Source organism: Chinchilla lanigera, unplaced genomic scaffold (genome assembly GCF_000276665.1).
Source record: "Chinchilla lanigera isolate Chin_1 unplaced genomic scaffold, ChiLan1.0 scaffold00047, whole genome shotgun sequence".
NCBI lineage: Eukaryota > Metazoa > Chordata > Mammalia > Rodentia > Chinchillidae > Chinchilla > Chinchilla lanigera.
This window is the reverse complement of record NW_004955448.1, coordinates 1067446-1086961: the sequence shown is the minus strand read 5'-3', so window position 1 is coordinate 1086961 and position 19516 is coordinate 1067446. Positions and strand designations below refer to the sequence as shown.

The following is a 19516-nucleotide window of genomic DNA, read 5'->3' as shown; positions in this document are numbered from 1 at the left end:
AGCGGCAAAAGCGCCTGCCTGGCATGCGCAAGGCCGTGAGTTCGGTTCCCGGTACCGGAGAAAAACAAAAACAAAAAAAAAAAAAATTAAAAAAAAAAAAAGATTATCTGTGCTTGGCTGGGGATATAGCTCAGTGGCATAAGCACCCGCCTGGCAAGCGCAAGGTCCTGAGTTCGATTCCCGGTACGCCCTCCCAAAATAAATAAAAAAATAACATCTGAAGGCTGTAAAGATTATCCATACACACTACATGACAGCATGCTGTTTACTGTGAAAGATTATCTGTGCTTTCAGAAGGTAATAGTGGGCCAGGGATATAGCTCAGCAGCATAAGCGCCTGCCTGGAAAGTGCAAGGTCCTGAGTTCGATTCCTGGTACCCCCCCCCAAAAAAGAGAAGATAACAGTAATGATACAGTTTTGAGAGTTCACTGCATCATTTAATAATGTTCATTCTGCAACACACAGAACAAAAGAAACAGGGAAGACAGGTAAAACTAAGCACAGAGAGTAAACAACTAACTTTTGAAGCACAGATGAAAACTGTGATGTACTAGAAGGTAAGATAGTTGTGCATAACCTGCAGGCTATGAGAAGAAAAACCAAAACATTTTTGGAATATAGATAAAAAGGATGGAACAAAGCAAGAGTATTACCTACTACTAACTATAACATTGACAGAAAAGGATGAGGGGATCAAGTAAACCTTAAATGTCCACAAAGCATGAGTAGGGCAACACATCCAGATTAATAGTTGTACCATTCCTTAACATGTACTGGTGAGCCCCATTTTAGCATCTTATGGCACCTGCAAAAAGTATGAAGATAAAGAGCTCCACAATTTAATAATAAATGTCCTAATCTCTCTTAATAGAGCAAGTCTTCCTGGTTCACAGCCAACTCAGGTCCTGATCGCCATACCGTAAGCAGAGAAAGCAGGAGAAACTCAACAAACTACACACAGGATTCAGGTAGTGCAGTTCTTGCATCACACCGAAACACTATATTGTCCCCACATTCCCTCTTTTACTCTGTTCCTCACCGTATGCTTGCAATTAATTCAACAAGCTGTGATTCAGCATCTGAATTTGCTCCTGAACCTATCCATTCTGTGATAAGTCAGTACAGCAGCACACTTGAACACCATCACACATATGCGGTGATTGATTCAGGCTAATTTTTCACCGCAATAGTAATTCACATTTACAGTGTGTGCTACTGTTTACAAAGTTCTTTAGAGCCATCAAGTGCTTTTAAATCCATGACCACAATTTATCGTTAAATCTCTTAATTAAAGTATCTTTTCTCTAATTGCTTCAATTAAATATGATCAGCTTCATGTTGAACGTGAAGTTATTTAGCTCCTTCTATTCAAAGATATCACTGTAAAATAAAGAAATTTATCTAGATAAATGGAGATAGAACAAGCGAAAAATAAAGTGCACAATAAATCTAATGCACTTGAATCATCACAAAGCCATCCTGCCCATCCCACTCCCTGGAAAATTTGTCTTCCACAAAACTGATCCCTGATGCCAAAAAAGCTAGGGATTGCTGATGTTACTGTTACTATCATTTTTACGTTATGAACTGACCACAGAATATTGAAAAAAATTTTCTCTAGTAAATTAGAAAGATAGGGAGACTAACTATCGCAGTCCAGCCCCAGAGCCCTGGCTCTTAACCCACTGTACACTGTCTTCCATACACTCCAACTTTTGTAAGGAATTAACTATAATTTGAGATGCTAGGGCTGGGGATATAGCTCAGTGGCATAAGCGCCTGCCTGGCAAGCGCAAGGTCCTGAGTTAGATTTCTGGTACAAAAAAAAAAGAGAGAGATGCTAAGTAATTTGAGCAAGGCTATAAAACTACACAGTGGTAGAGTTGAAACTCTGACTGTAAATCCATTCCCGGACCTCTTAACTACTACCACAATAATCTAGTCTATTCATACCACTACCATGAGGTGCTTCTCTGCTGCTCAGCTTGCTGACCTTATAACCACTACCACGAAACAAATCCAACAATCCAGACAATGAGATCAAAAGGTAGATGCAATGTCAACCAAAATTGGGTTGTCTGACTCCATAAAACAAAGTAAAAATACTGAGATATACTTCCTAAAAAGGCCAGAGACACAGCTTGGTTAACTAGCCACTTGTGACCTAAGGGCCTCTAAGTTTTGTGGTTGTTTGCTTTGTTTGTGGTACTGGGGAAGGAACTCAGAGCCCTTATACTGAGGTACATGTTTAGCCCTTTTGTTTTTTTAATTTTGAGATAGGATCTTGCTAAGTTGATAAGTTACCCAGGCTGGGCTCAAACTTGAGATCTTCCCACCTTACTTTCCCTCTAACAGTGTTGGGATAACACGCATGTGCCTGGCTCCCCTGTCAATTCTAAAAATCTATTTTTCTAGATATAAATCTATGTAATTAATAATGTCACATTTATTTTGGGGTCAAAGAAAAGAGAAATAATGAGATAAGAGACAAAAACAGTAAATCTGGGGGCTGAGGATATAGCTCAGCAGGCACAGTGCCTGCCTGGCAAGCACAAGGTTGTGAGTTTGATTCCCAGTACCAAAAAAAAATGTAAATCTGAAAGAACCAAAAAACAAATGCTATTAGGACAAAACATGATAGAACTGAATCTCTAAGGAAAGGCTATTAATCAGCTCAAATGTTTATTGATGTCCTATTGCATAATGGATAGTATGTACTAGGAACGCAGAAGTTTAACAAGATACAGTCTTGCCTCACAGTTACTCATGATCTGGAACAGTGGTGGCTCCTTGATGGCACCAGGGACTAGTTTCATGAAGGACAGGTTTTCCATGGAGAGAGAGAAAGTGGTAGAAGATTGTTTTAGGATGAGTTAAGCACATTTTCTTTATTGTGCACTTTATTTCTATTATTATTACTAAATTATAATACGTAATGAAATAATACCACTCATTATAAAGCAGAATCAGTGGGAGCCCTAATCTTACTTTCCTGCAACTAGAGTCCTTCCTAGGAGCGCTAGGAGAAAGTGACACCTGAAGTATGCTGCTTAGGTCCAATCTACTCCAGTATCTCATTTTGGTTGCTGTCACCCCGCCTCACAAAAAAGGAAATGAAAGCAGATTTTTCAGTGCTTTTCTTGGCAATCTCAGGATATTCTTTCTTGACTTTAATCCATAATGTGTGGAAATTTGAAAGTATATCAAATATACTTCCAAGGCCACCATCATTCGCAATCTCAAGGATCTGATACTCTTCAAGCACGGACAAAGTTGATTCATTCACAAATGGGTCACAGATCCATTCCTTCCCAGTTTGGAGATCTTTTGTGGTTAGGAAGTAATATTCAAACTCTTTCGAAAGATGAGATGGATGATCATGCACCAGGTGGGAGAAAGGAGGCCCTGGCTCAGTCTCTTCAAAAATCTCTGCTAATGTTTGAAACATGTCAAAAATCCCCATATTCATTCACCATCCTGTAATTCCAATTTGGTTTTAAATGCAACCACTTTATCTGAGACTTCAACACAGTCACTATTCCTCTAAAGTGACAGATTAAGTTCACTGAATAGTTTAAATGAGTCAAACTAGTAGACAAGTTTTGCAACCCATTCTGTCAACGGAATGTGTTGCCAGTGGTAACTATTTTCCTAAAAGAAATCTCTTGAGCAGCTCTCTTAACTCAAAAACTCTGGTAGTCTATCTTTAGAAAGCCATCTCATGTCCATGTAGAAGGCATGTGTGTTCTGCATCTTTCTCCTCACATAGCTGCATGGACAGATGTAGTTAATGTGGTTGGTAATTTTAATCAAATCCTACAAAACACTGTTAAGTTCAGGTGACATTTTTCAGCATTTCTCTATGAATCACACAGTGTGTAAACTCACATTCTGAAGCAACCTCTTTGACTCAAGTAGTGAAACTAGAAAGCTGTCCAGTCATGGCAGCTGTTCCATCTGTGCGTTTACTGACATAAAATGACCAGTTAGATTTTCCTGATCTGGAATCATTCAAAGACTTGAATAGTTCTGCACCTCTGGTACTGGCTGGCAACAAAGTACATATCACATACCCTCAAAGTGCACACAACATATCCTCACACGCCCTCCTGAAAAATTTATCACAATATAGCAGGCATTGTTGCCTTGATGTCAACAGCAGTAGAGTTGTCAACCTGGATTGTGTATCATGGTGACTCACTGATCCTAACAAGTGTGCCTCAGTATCTTCTGCAGTTTAATCAATTCATCTAGTTATGATGCTATCTGAAAAAAACACGCCACCTTTTGAACTATGGCCTCTCCCAAAAGCTCATGATGAATGTCCTTAGCGGCAGATAGGATCAACTCTTTACCAACAGTAAAAGGCTTCTTAGCTTTAGCAATGGAGCTAACCACTAGGAATGCTGCTGTCAGCACAGACACATTTCATCAAGTGGTGGTGGCCTTCAGTAATGACTTCTGATCTTTGTTCCATGTTTAAAAAAAAAACTTCCAAAGCCTGGTCTTTTAATGCAGGATGCTTGGTCTCCATATGGAGAAGTATTGAAGGCTTCATGGCTTTGTTGGATCACTGGTCACCACACATTATACAAGCAGGCTTTGAGAATGTGAATCACCTGTTGCAATGAGCCTATAATATAAGTAGGACTCAGTATTTTCTTCTAAAGGTAGCTTTCTTTTTGTTGGCAGTGTCAGAATCTTCTGCTGTCTCATCATTGGGTCTGTCCCCCTTTTCAGAGAAGTTCTCCAGTGACACTTGTTTTTTATTCATTTTAGCCTATGGGCTTATGAAAACTGACTAAAACAAGTAGATAGTCCAGAAAAGAGGCACAGATTAAAGTGGTAAATAAAATAACATGTGGGCGATGCATGGACTAAACTAAGTGTCAGATTCTGACTTAAAGGCTGCCACAGATGCAACTTTACAAGTGAATTACAATTCATTTGCCACTATAAACCCAGCCACTCTATGCAGCTTAACTACCACTTGCCATTTACTAATAAGATTTTGGTATGAGTCTGCAAGCAATTAATCTATTATGGTCTGTGCAGTAAAACCCCTCTACCCATATTAACTTGTATTTGCAGCTTCTCCCCAAACATATACAGTTCATAGTAGTGTTCCCACTCTTATGAAAATCTAATGCTGCTGCTGATTTCACAAGAGGTGGAGCTCAGGCAGAAATGGAAGCAATAGGGAGCAGCTGTAAATACAACTGAAGCTTTACTTGCCCACCTGCCGTTCACCTCCTGCTGTGTGGTCCAGTTCCTAACAGGCCACCGTACTGGAGACTGGAGACCCCTCCTCCAGTCTACAGGACCTTATTGACTCGTCAGGAACACACTATAGTACCAGCTCCACAGCCTCCTAGAAATCACCCACCAATTGGAAAAACACTGGGAATTAATAAACGGAAGATTTTAACAGCCAACAAAAAAAAAAAAAGAAAAAAAAATATGGCACACAAATAGCACAATAAAAACTAGCATGTACTTTCAAAACTAGCATCTCAATTCTGGTCTAAATGGAAACAGAATCAAGCTGATCTCCAACTTACTTCAATCTATATTACTGTAAACTCAGATTTTAGGACTATGCTTTTACTCAATTAACATGAAGAGCTAATGTTTTCTACCTCTTGACTCACTTCCAGGGAATGATGCTGTCACATTCTGCTCCTCTGCCTCACAACTGATTTATAATGAAAGTAATTTTATCAAGATTACACAGCTGCCTAGGACCCCAGAGCAGACCACCAAAAAATCACTTAGCTATCTGACAGCTGAACTAACAATCTACCTCAGGTACCAAAGAAAGAAGTTGAAAGAGTGACAAGCTTTAAAAATGAAAGAGACAGCAGAGAAGAGAAGGGAGACAAGGAGAACTTCATCTCCTGACCAGTTCATAAGTCCCGTAACTCATTTCAAAAGTTTGTTTTTGGTTTTGGTTTTTTTTTTCCGGTACCAGGGATCGAACTCATGACCTTGCACATGCTGGGCAGGCACTGTGCCGCTGAGCTAAATCCCCAGCCCCCATTTCAAAAGTTATTAAGAGACTATTTCAATGATTTTGCAGACTAAGGTAAAGGAGAGAATTAAGTAGCAACACTCAGTCCTTAAAAATTCAACTACATCCACTCTACCTCAAAAAGAACCAGACTACACCAGGAAATAAATAAATAAACCTAATTGACCAGTTCTCTACTAAAGAGGGCAATGGAGAGGGAGAACTCTCATACGAAGTAAGTATAAAACTGCTCTCTCAAGTTCCACAATTATCCTGGAATCTGCCAGGAGTGTTCTACTATACCATGCAGAAGCACATCTAAGAACCACATCAAGCTTTGACGAGCAATAATGTGGTCCTCCTATTTCTTACCTAATACCATCAAATAAATCGGCTACACTCAGATAGTAAAAATAATAAATCCTTAGCTCAGACCTGGAATATAAAAAAGCTGCACATACACACACATACATACACACACAGAGTTAACTCCTCCCTTTATACCTTCCCAGAACAAGAAATAGGAACTAGATATACTTCTTATAGTAGAAGAGACTAAGACATAGCCAAGAGAAAACTACTAAGGTTTTGGGTTGCAATCTTCTTAATTAAAAACTTTTCTATTCACTATGAAACCTAAGGCCACAGTACTGTTCATCTGACTCATTAATCCTAATCATAAATTGAAATTTTCCATGGACATCTTGTGGAATTTCTAAATTATTATTACCAATAGATATACTACTGTCATGAGAGAAAGAGAGATCTAATAGTCATTAGAAATACAGTCAGTAGTAAGGAAAACAGAGTCTATATAAATACACAAGCATGTAAGTATCTATAAGCGAGCACATATGTGCATGCACACTCTCAAAAGCAAAATCATTTCACAGGTACTTCTTGTGCATGAGATCTTATATTGGACATTAAACAATAAAGTGAATAAGGTCCCACACTTTCTAGTAACTATGTGTATGTTTTTCGATATTACAGGTGTTTTATAAGATGCCAGCACTAAGGACTTTTTAAAGTTGCTCTTTAAAGAATTTTTAGCATGAACAAATATTACTATACTCACCGCTAAAATGTCTGCTCCCACCGGTAGTAAGTTGAAGAATGCAAAGAGCTGGACAGTCAAGATGGTGTAGACTTGGGTAGCTGAAAGCATAAGCATCCCTATGGAGAGCAGCATCTCGCTGGCAAGTCACCTGGGAGACAAGAACGTGAATAACAATGAGAACTGGCAGCTTCTTCCTGAGACTAAGTCACTGGCTACACTGATTCCCTAATGTCAAAAATATCCTTTTTAATCACAAATATGTGCAAACATTAAGATTAAAACTTATTTTAAAAGCCTAAGAATTTATATATATTTGGAAGTACCTACATAAGTTGGAAGGAGATTATTTGTTATGATGTGTCATGTACATGTACCAACTGCCCCAATAAATGTAATCATTACATACTGTAAACATGTACTAAAAAAATAAACATTTTTAAAAAGTAACTACATAACTCATGGTGACACTAAGCTCTGTTTTAACCACAAAGCAAACAATCTCCCATAGTTTGTTTCAGAAAAATAAAAATTTCAATCAAAATAATGTTTAAAAATACATGGACAAATCTTTACAATTTAAAATCTTCTATAATTTGTAAAAATGTAGCCTCTGGGGCTCAATACAAATACAAATGTAAATTTACATTTGCATATTATACCCATACTAAAGGATGGAAAAAATGGCAGCTTATTAGTATAGAGGCTGAAACTCAAAATCCAAAATGAATTGAACGCCGGGTGAGGTGGTGCACAACTGTAATTCCAGCATTTGGGAGGCTGAGGCAGGAGGATCATTGTGAGTTCAAGGCCAGCCTGGGCTACGAAGTGAGCTAAAGGCCAGCCTGAACTGCACAGTGACACCCTCTCTCAAAAAAGACAAAAACAAACAAAAAAAAAACAAAATGATTTGATATTTGCTTAATTAATGTTTAGTCCTTTCAAATCCAAAACCCAAATTCCCCCAGACCTGAAGCTTTTTGAGTTATAACACTCAAAAAGTTTCTAGTTTCAGACCATTTCAAATTACTGATTTTTTTTATTACAGATGCTTAACTGGTAAAGTCTCTTTGTCTTTGCAAACTTTGTTCTCACTTGTTTGAAAGTGTAATATACAACAATTTACCAATGAGCATTGACACTTGAATTATATCATTAAATATGACCAATTCACAATATCAATTTTAACAATGAGTACAGATGATAATTGTTCTGTTGGGAGCTACCACATAGACTCAAATTTTGAATCTTTGACTCCTATTGTGAAAGTGTATACCTGTGAATAATTTTTGAACTAACATCTTATACAGTCATTAATATCAGAGATAAAATTAAAGGTGAAAACATTTTAATTTACAGATGCATTCCACAGAAACGAAGTATAGATTAGCGGTCGAATGGGGGCTGAGGGAAAGGAGGAGGACAGGTAGGAATGCGGAGTAACTGCTAATGGCACAGTTTTGGAGGAAGGATGATAAAAAGGTTCTAAAATTAGATTGCAGCTAGCTATGGTTGTACAACTTTATAAGTAACCTGAAAAATCACAGCACTGTACACTTTGAATTTCTTAGTGTGTAAACTGTATTGCCATAAAAATGTCTTAAAACTACAGATTTGTTGACAATAGTTTTTGAAGTACAACACAGATTTAACAATCCACTGTGCAGAAAAGAGTTAAAGAGCAGGCCTGAGGCTGCCATCCTTAGAAAAGCCTATTTACATTTGTAAGGCTGGTCTTTGGCTGGCATCTGTGAATTTAGATTTCTGGATGGCTCCTACCATTTTGTTACAGATTTTATAAACAATGTGACTTACGCTGAATACCTATTTTCCTTCTGGGAGTCTGGAATTTTGGCATATGCTAGGCAGAGGGTTTAGATGTGAATAGCCCCAATACAAACTCTGAGCACTAAGTCTCTAATGAGCATTCTTGGTAGGCACCGCAATGTATTATCACAACTCACTGTTGGAGGAATTAAGCACATCCATTATGATTCCACTGGGACAGGACTCCTGAAGCTTATATTTGGTTTATCCTGGACTTTGTCCCACGTGACTTTTCCCTTTCCTGATTTTGCTTTGTGTCCTTCTGCTGTAATAAATCACTGTCATGAGTAAAACCATATGTTGAGACCTGTATGTAAGTCTCTCCCAGTGAATCCCTAAACATGGACAATGTCTAGCCAGAAATCATAAAAATATACAAAATCTTATAAAATAAGATACTGTTGCTATTAAATATTACTACAAAGAATAAGTATCTACCAGGTTGACCAGTGACCTATTTAGAAGATTGAATCTGAACAAGAACTGTGACTTTCCTTCTAAATTTATGAAACTGCCATGCAACTTCGAGGTAGGGCGAAAGAGTCTGAGGGGAAAATGACTCTTAAAGACAAAGGACTGGCAGGGGATATAGCTCAGCAGCACAGTGCCTGCCTGGCAAGTACGACGTCCTGAGTTTGGTTCCCAGTACAAAAAAAAAGAGATTAAAAAAGTGCCTGCCTGGCAAGTATGATGTCCTGAGTTCGGTTCCCAGTACAAAAAAAAGAGATTAAAAAAGGCAAAGAACTAGTAATAACCAAAACAACTAATATTAACCACTTGGTAAATGGTAGGAATTGCTGTAAGCATGTTACTGAGTTAACTCATCTAATCCTAACAACTTCTATAGATGGAGAAAACACAGACACCGATTTTGCCAAGATCAAATAATGAACAATGGCAGAGCCAGCATTCAAACCTAACAGTGTCTCTAAAGGTCACACCATTAAGCCTAACTGAAAACAGCACCAATATCCAAGATTTAAGTTCAGAAGATAAGAGCATGTCTCTGCCTATATAGGTATTCAGGGTTTTAAACCAATGAGTAAAGCACAACAGTAACTGGATTATTTCTTCTACCTTGTGTATGAGAATCTAGGGAATGTTTAATAATATGAAATGTGTTTCGTTTAAACTGCTTTGGAACTTACTGCCAATATCTTTGATAAAAACAGATATAAAAATCCTTAATACTTGCAAAACAAATTCAACAACACATTAAAAAGATTATACATTATGATCAAGTTGGTTTCAGTCCAGGGAGGCAAAAATGTTTCAACATATGCAAATCAATAAACGTAATATACCACATAAATAGAATCAGGTATAAAAATGGTATAATCACCTATCTCTGCTGGCACAGGAAAAAGCCTTCAACAAAATTCAACATCATTTAATATAAAGGCCCTGCAGAAACTAGGTATTGAAGAATAATACCTCGTTAAATAAAACTTATAAAAAATACACAGCCATAATCATACTGAATGGGGAAATCTGAAAGCACTTCCTCTACAACCAGGAAGGAGACAAGGATATCTATTCTCACTACTCCTAGTCAATACAGAACTTGAAATTTTACCGAGAGCAATCAGGCAAGAGAAAGAAACAAAAGTAACACAAATAGAAAAGAAATAAAATTATCCTCATTTACAAACAATATAATCCTATACTTTGACTTTCTGACCACAAGACCTTTACCACTAGACTTTTGGAGCTGGTAAACACAGATTATAGCAGGATACAAAATTAACATTAAAAAATCAATAGCTTTTTTTATACATCAATAACGTACTGAGAAAGAAAACAGGAAAACAATTCTATTTCCAATAAAATACCTAGGAATCAACCTAACTGAAGTGGTGAAAGGACTTTACAATGAAAACTATACAATACTAAAGAAAGAAACTAAAGAAGCCAATATAGATGGAAAGATCTCCCATGCTCACAGATTGACAGAATTAACAAAAGCTATCTAGTTTCAATGCTATCCATACCAAAACCAATGATATTCTTTATGGAAGTAGAAAAAAAATCCTAAAATTCATATAAACCACAAAAGATCCAAAATGACCACAAAAATCCCAAGTATAAAGAGCAAGCCTGCAAGTACCACAATATACAATTTCAAAATATACTAGAAAGCTACAGTAATCAAAACAGCATGGTACTGGCACATAAATACAGATCAATGAAATACAATAGAGGACAAAGAAACCCACACAACAGCCATCTGATTCCTGAGGAAAGGGGTCAAAAACATACGTCAGAGAAAAGGCAGCCTCTTTAACAAACAGTGCTAGGAAAATTGGATATCCATACATAAAAGTAACAAACTGAATATTCTCTGACACTGTACAAACAATATTCTCTGACACTGTACATCAATTCAAAGTGGGTCAAAGATCTAGGTATAAGACCTGAAACTGTGACTGTGAAACTGCTAGAAGAAAACACAGGAGAGGGGCTGGGGATTTAGCTCAGCAGCACAGCGCCTGCCTGGCAAGCATAAGCTCGTGAGTTTGATTCCTGGTACCAGAAAAAAAGAAAAAAAAGAAAACATAGGGGAAATGCTTTGAAGTCACAGGCACAGGAAAGATGTCCTGATTCGGACTCTAATACCACAAGAAATAATATGAAGAATCAGCAAATGGGACTATAGCAAATGAAAAAGTTTCTACATAGCAAAAGAAACTATCAACAAAGTGAAAGAACAGCCTACAGACCAGGGAAAAAATCTTTGCCACCTACTTTTCCAACAACGTTGACATCCACCTATAATCCCAGCACTGTGGGAGGCTGAAGCAGAAGGATTGCATGTCTGAGCTCACTCTAAGCAACTTAGCAAGAACTTGTCTTAAAAAAAATTAAAACTCTTACTGCAAAGACCCTGCATTCCATATATCCCCCCAAAAACAGGAATAGGTAAAGAACTCAAAAAACTTCATACCAAAAAACCAACAGCCCAATCAACAAATGAGCAAATAAATTGAATTGACACTTCTCAAATGAAGTACAAACGGCCAACAAATACATGAAAAAATGTTCAAAATATTTAACCATGCATAGTGGCATACCCCTGTAATCCCAGCATTCAGGAGCTCAGTGAGTTAAGGGAATCATGAGTTCCAGACAAGCCTGGGCTACACAATGAGTTCCAGATCAGACTGAGCTACAAAACAAGACCCTGTCTCAAAAACCAAAAAAAAAAAAAAATTAGAATATTTCAAAAGAACACCAAAAAACAATGAATGCTGCAAAGATGAACTTCTGCACTGCTGGTGAGAATTTGTGAATTAGTATAGCCACAATGCAAATCAGTGTAGAGGCTGATCTAAAAACTAAAAATAGAGCCGGGAATGGTAGCACACATCTGTAATCTCAGCACTTAAGAGGCTGAGGCAAGAGGACTGAGCTGAGTTCGAGGCCATCCTGGGCAATAAAGCGAGTTTAAGGCCTGGCAGAATTATACAGCAAGACCTTTCCTCAAAAAAAAACTAAAAATAGTAAGCTAAGATGTGGCTCAGTAGTGCAGCATTTGCCCTGCATGCACAAGATCCTGGGTTCAATTCCCACCACTGGGAAAAAGAAGTCTAAATACAGAACTACCATATGACCCAGCTACACCACTCCTTGGGGTATACCAAAAGGAATTAAAGTCAGCCTACTATAGGAATAACTGCATACTACATGTTTATTGTGGCACACTTCACAATAACCAAGACATGGACCTGACCATAGTACTCATTAACAGACAAATGGATAAAGTAAATGTGGTGTAAGGGGCGGGGAATATAGCTCAGTGGCACAGTGCCTGCCTGGCAAGCCCAAGGTCCCAAGTTCAATCTCCAGTACCAAAAAAAGAAAATGTAAAATATACACAATTGAGTAGTATTCAGCAATTGTGAATATTCAGCAATATTCACAATTCAGTAGTATTCAAGTATTCACTTGAAACAGAGATCATCACGTTAAGTGAAATCAGGCAGACTGAAAGATAAGTCTCACGTGCTTTCCCTAGTACACGTAGTACAAGCAACACAATCGGGACTGGGAGACTACTCCCATCCACCCACTTAAATTTGTGCAACATCCCAGGGCCATTCTTTTTTCCACTGTTCTAAGAAAAATAAACTAATAATGACCCAGGAAATCTCTAAAATTCCACGCCAGAGCACATTCCTGTTACATCTTGTGGCCTGGCCTTCAGTAACCTTTTCACCACTAGAATATCCTTTGTTAAACATTCATAAATATGGACTGCATCTCATGTACGTAATTTAATCAGATGGAACTCTGGGACACACATATTATGCCCCTGAGGTGACTCAGCACCCTGTCAATAATTCCTGTCAATCATATCCAAAGACCTTGCCAGAACTGCCATATTCCAGTAATTTGCCAAATGGCAAACACAAAGGGAAAGAGGAGGGGAACTTGGTACATGTTCTCTAGGCCTTTTAGAAAACACAGGCTTAGAGCCGGCCGTGGTGGCGCACGCCTGTAATCCCAGCACTCGGGGGGCTGAGGCAGGAAGATTGTTGTGAGTTCAAGGCCAGCCTGGGCTACAAAGTGAGCTCAAGGCCAGCCTGAACTACATAACAAGACCCTATCTCAAAAAGACAAAAAGAAAGAAAGAAAGAAAAAGAAAACACAGGGTTGTTCTTTGGCCACACATGTGCGAATCTACAAAAAGGGTGATACTGTAGACACCAAGGGAATGGATACTGTGCAAAAAGGAATGCCACACAAATGCTACCACGGCCGAACAGGAAGAGTCTACAATGTTACCCAGAATGCTCTTGGCATTGTTGTAAGTGAGCAAGTTAAGGGCAAGATACTTGCCAAGAGGATTAATGTGCACACTGAGCAAATTAAACACTCAAAGGATTGAGATAGCTTCTAAAAAGTGTCAAGGAAAATGATCAGAAAAAGAAAGAAGCAGAAGAGAATGGATCCTGGGTTCAGCTGAAGCACCAGCCTGCCCCTCTCAGAGAGGCGCACTTTGTGAGAAGCAATGGGAAGGAGCCCGAGTTGCTGGAATCTGTCCCTTATGAGTTCACCACACAGGCTCAGGATGTAGCTCTGCCACTCAGCACCCAATCGGCAGCTAAGTGTTCTAGGCCCTACTTAAAAATAAAAAACCATCCTGCCTTGTAAGGATGGTTTTCTTCATTGAACAGGTGTGTGGTGCCTTTATCTCAGAAACAAGTATTTGGAGCAGATTTTCATCCCACCTAGTTAATTGTGCCAGGTCTTTACTCTCCAGTGTTTCTCTTGCTGAAAGATATTGCTGAGGTATTGTGTAGGTGTATACCCAGAGGGCCAAATATTCATGAACTATTTACACTGACTTGAAGATCCTGTAAATCACCAAGGGGAAAAGATGTATCCAAATAAATGGAAGTCACTTCAGTTAAATAAATGGAAGTCCATTTCACAGTTAAATAAATTGTTTAAAGCAAAAAAAAAAAAAAAGAAAAAAAATCAGATCCAGAGACCTGAAGAGAGGGATGGGGTAGGGGCACATCTTTTAAAATCCAAAAGCCTGGTTTATCTGTGTGCTGTGCTTTTTATTTCCCAGTCGTCCCAACTCCACTTTTCCATTCAGAGCACATCGTCCTGTCATCTTCAGTAAATGTAGCTGCTTTTTCTTCTATCACCAGATGTACACTTGCAATTCTCTGCTCACCAAACACAAGAGCCTGGCATCTATGTCAGATCAATCACTACGTATCACATGGATTCAAAGAAAAAGGCATGAAAGTAGAAGGGAGACTATTAGAAGGAAGGGAATAAAGGGAGGGTGGGGCAGATAATGGGACAGATGGACATAATCAAAATGTTACACATGTACATGAAAATATCACACTGAAACCCCATATTCTGTATGATTAACAGGCACCAATAAAAAAGAGTCTTTCCAACCCAGTTTCATTTCCCTACATTCACTCTTGTTCTGATCAGCTCACTGTTTCCAAGTGTACATCCTGCTGCCTCTCTGTCTGAACTCATATGTTATCCAAAACCTAAAATACACTCTCCTTACCCTCAAAAAAGAATGTGAAGAAAAGCTACAGATTCTGTGCAACTGTACACAAAATTACATGTATATATAAATATATGCAGTTTCTATGAAAAAGATCCATGGTTGTTACCACATTCTCAAAAAAGCATAGTTTATTGTTGCTTTTTTTTCTTTTAGTTTGTTTCGTTCTCTTAAAAGACTTCTGAGGAAAAAGGTTAAGAAGCTTAAGGCTCTTAGTATTTGACCTACTGTGCTAAGAGAAATGTAGACCTCTCAACTGTGTTACTAGGCAACATTAGTTTGTAGAAGTGATTTCCTAATTGGTGAAAGCATTTACACTGAAAAGAATATAAAATATAAAAGCTTGTCACCACAAAGCTGGAGGGCTTAGGGATATAGCTCAGTGGCGTAAGCGCCTGCCTGGCAAGCGCGAGGTCATGAGTTCGATCCCCGGTACCACAAAAAAAAAAAAAAAAAAAAAGCTGGGCATGGTGGTACACATCTGCATCCTAGCACTCTGGAAGGCTGTAGCACTAGGATCCCAAGTTTGAACCCAGCCTGGGGAAGTTGACAATTTAGAAAAACCCTAATTAAATGCTAAGAATGTAGTTTAGTGCACAAGGCCCTGCATTCAATCCCCAGTACCACAAAATAAAAAAATTCTAAAAATACAAGCTCCTGATTCCCTGTGCTGTGTATTTCTTGAGATTAAGTATGACCATTGAGGAAAGTGAAAGTGAATGACTATTACAGGAAGTAATACCTTTCAGACACGCTGTGAGTTTTTTCTTGGCTGGGATGACTCAAATCTACACACTTGATTCTGTCAGTTATAATTCATTTCACTCTTTGGTGAGTTCTGAAAGCTTGACCTGGATGACTGTAATGCTTCTCAGTGAAAAGGTATTTTGTTGAAATGCTGTGCTTCCAGTCTGTATTCCCACAAAACTAGTAAACCTGGTACCAAGTTATGGCCTGAGAGTGAGTGAAGGTCGGTCCGCACCTCTGATCACTGATACTCATATAGGTGTGTGCTTTCTTCTTCATTACAATTCTTCATGGCCTCTGTTGCAGCCTCTTCAATGGAATAAAATAAAATATTTTTTCTTGAACCCTCATCATTCCCAAACAGAACATATTCTCTTGAAGATATATCTTTAGACTCAAGCTTAGAAAATGAAAACACACAAAAAAAACAGAATATTGCTGATTACAAAATCTAGTTCTTTTCCTACTTCTCTTCCTCTTTCTTCCTTCCCCAGATTCCTACCCACTTCCCCTTCCACTTTGTCCCACTCACATTGCCAAAGATAGAACATAGCTCCATGTTCACTCTGAATACCGCTATAATCAAAAGAAAGTTACACTTCTTCAAAAGAAGCTGAAGGTAGAGAATATGCAAGCCATCTTTAAGAACAGCCAAGTAGATCTCTAAAGACTGTTCAGCATTAGCATCCTTAATTGCATTTAATTTTGTGTACTATTCGATAGGATTCTAATTATTAACAGCTTCCTGTGCTGTGAAAGAATTTTCCCACTGGCAAATTCTCAACCTATCTTCTGTTCAGTCTATAACTCACCTAAGATGTTTTCTTGCAAAATTGTTTTAACCCTATTTTAACTGCAAGCTTATAGAAATTAATGGAATGAAAAAATAAGTTATAAGACAACATAATGTGAGTGTTTTTGCTTAAGGGGAACACCACAGTTCTACAAAACCCAACAGGAAAAAAAAAAACAGTGAAAGGGTACTAAATGAGGAAATAGCATGAGAATGTTAGAAATTAAGAAATGAGAAACATTAAATTTAAATACAACATACAGTTCAATCAAACCAACAATTAAAAGACAATTTGGGAGCAAAGGAACAACGCAATAAATTGGATATTATTTTTTAAAAATAGTTGTTAATTTTATTTATAATGACAGTATTCTGATTATATGAAAAGCCCTTATTTTTAGAGATGTCTGATAAAATACTTACAAAGTGTCATGATAGCTACAATTTATAGTACTTCAGAAAAAAATATTACATATTAGTTCTACATGAAGGTTACATTATGATTCATTACACTATTCTGCTATTCTTCTATAAATGAGAATTTGCATATCAAAGTTTTTAATGCAGCTGGGAGTCATGGCGCATGCCTATAATCCCAGCACTCGTGAGGCTGAGGCAGGAGGATAATTGCGAGTTCAAAACCAGCCTGGGCTACAAAGTGAGTTCAAGGCCAGCCTGGGGGCTGGGGATTTAGCTTAGCGGCAAAAGCGCCTGCCTGGCAAGTGCAAGGTCGTGAGTTCGGTTCCCGGTACCAGAGAAAAAAAAAAAAGGCCAGCCTGAACTGCATGGCAAGACCCTGTCTCAAAAAGACAAAAAAAAAGTTTTTAATGCAATGAATAAATAATTTTAACTCTTTAAGATATTTTCAAAAGAGCTTCATCCTCATTTTTAATGCAGTATAATACACATAAAATTTACAACTTTAAGCTTTTAAATTTGTACAGTTCATGACATTCATCATATCTGCATTGTTTGTGCAACCATCACCTCTATCAACCTCTAGAATTTTCTTATCTTCCAAACTGAAACTTGGCACCCATTAAACACTAATTACCCATTCCCCCTCTTCCTGGCCCTGGCAACCACTATTCTTTCTGTCTCTAAGAATTTGACTATTCTGGTACCTTATATAACTACAACTATACAGTATGTCCTTTTGTCACTGCCTTATTTCATTAATATAATGTCCTGAAGATTTATCCACGTTGTAGCATGTCAGAATTTCCCTCTTTTTTAGGCCAAATATTACTATGTATGTGTATAGCACTTGTTGTTTAACTACTCATGCATCAATAGACACTTAAGTTACTTTCACTTTTTATGAACAAATATTTGCTTGAGCTCACATTTCCACTCTTTGAATATACATGCAGAAGTAAAACTGTTAGATCATATGGTAATTGTGTTTACTTACTTTAATAACTGTTACACCATTTCCATAGAACCTGTACCATTTTACATTCCCACAAGCAATGCATAGGAGTGCCTATTTCTTCACATCCTTATCACTAGTATCATTTGCTATTTTTTATATAGCCATCCTAATGAGTATAAAGTGGTATCTCACTGAGATTTTTGATTTGCATTTCCCTAATGATTAGTGATGATGTGCACCTTTTCATGTATTTTCTGGCCATTTGTACTGTCTTTTTTTTTGGAGAAATGTCTCTTCAGGTCCTGGGTTCATTTTTAACCAGGCTGGTTTTGGTGTTGCTGAATTATAGGAGTTCTTTATTTATTCTGAATACCCATCTGTTAACCTATACATGACTGTAAAATATATTTTACAGGAAATATTTTATAGGCTGACTTGATTTTGTAGAAACACAGAAATTTTTGATCTTCATAAAATCCAACTTGTATATTTTTGTTATTGTTGCCTAAACTTTTGGTAGCATATGCAAGAAATTATTGCAAAATCCAATGCTGAAGAGCTTTTTCCTATGTTTTCATTGTCCTTCTTTACAATATTGTTTTGCCTATTTGGTGTATGCTGAGATTCCATATGAAATTTTTTCTCGATTTCTCTATTTTTGCAAAAAACATCATTGAGGTTTTCATAGAAACTATAATAAATCCACATATTGCTTTGATGGTATGGGTATCTTGACAATATTAAGTCTATCAAATCCATAAACACAGGTTGTCTACCCATTTATTTATGTCTTCTTTACTTTCAGGAAAAGTTCGTAATTTTCAGTGTAAAACACTTTTACCTCCTTGGCTGAATTTATTTCTAAAGTATTCTTTTTGTTGTTATTGTAAATAAAATTGTTAATTCCTTTTTGAATTGCTAATGTATAGGAATGGAACTGATTTTTGTGAATTGATTTTGTATTCTATACCTTACCTGAATTCTTTTGTTCCTTTTTTTTCCTTTTGTGCAATCTTTAGGGTTTTCAACATATAAGATAATGTCATCTTCTTTTCAGGCAGGTGCTGTGCCACTGAGCTATATCTCTGGCCTGTCATCTTCTTTTCAAAGCTTCCTTCCCAATATGGATGCCTTTATTTCCTTTTCTTGTCTAATTATTCTAGCTAGGATTTCAGTATAGTGATGACAGAAGCAGCAAAAGTGGCCATTCTCCTCATATTCTTGATCTTAGAGGAAAACTTTCAATCTTCACCACCAATTCTGTTAGATGTGATCTCACAGATGGCCTTTATCATATTGAGGTAGTTTCTTTCTCTTTTCAGTTTCTTGGGTGTACTTTTCAGTTTGTTGGGTGTTATGCAAGAATTCTGTCAAATATTTTTTCTTCATCAATCTTAATAATCAGCTCGGCATGGTGGCACCCACCTGTAATCCCAGCACTCGGGAGGCTGAGGCAGAAGGATCGTTGCAAGTTAAGAGGCCAGCCTGGGCTACAAAGTGAGCTTAAGGCCAGCCTGAACTGCATAGCAAGACCTTGTCTCAAAAATACTGGAAAAAGAAAAAAAAAAAAATCTTCATAATCATGTATTTTCCCCATTTTTTTTTTAAATTTTTTTTTTGGTTTTTATCCAGTACCGGGGATGGAACTCACGACCTTTCGCTT

At 37.6% G+C, this 19516-nt stretch overlaps 1 protein-coding gene and 1 pseudogene across 2 annotated transcripts in view; one reads left to right on the top strand and one right to left on the bottom strand.

Annotated features, from left to right (window-relative positions):
- Positions 1-19516, bottom strand: part of Rnf13 (ring finger protein 13) — a 141937-nt gene that overhangs the window by 108651 nt on the left and 13770 nt on the right. Inside the window, exons 1-2 of one of the 2 annotated variants that reach the window (XM_005393005.2) lie at positions 15681-15928; positions 7090-7219 (exon numbers count right to left, since the gene is read on the bottom strand). In XM_005393005.2, coding sequence (XP_005393062.1) covers positions 7090-7203 — 114 coding nt within the window. In that variant the 5' untranslated portion in view covers positions 7204-7219; positions 15681-15928. Of the gene's footprint in view, positions 1-7089; positions 7220-15680; positions 15929-19516 lie in introns of those variants that run through there. The other variant, XM_013518631.1, reaches the window with a different exon arrangement.
- Positions 13295-14049, top strand: LOC106149514 (annotated as a pseudogene).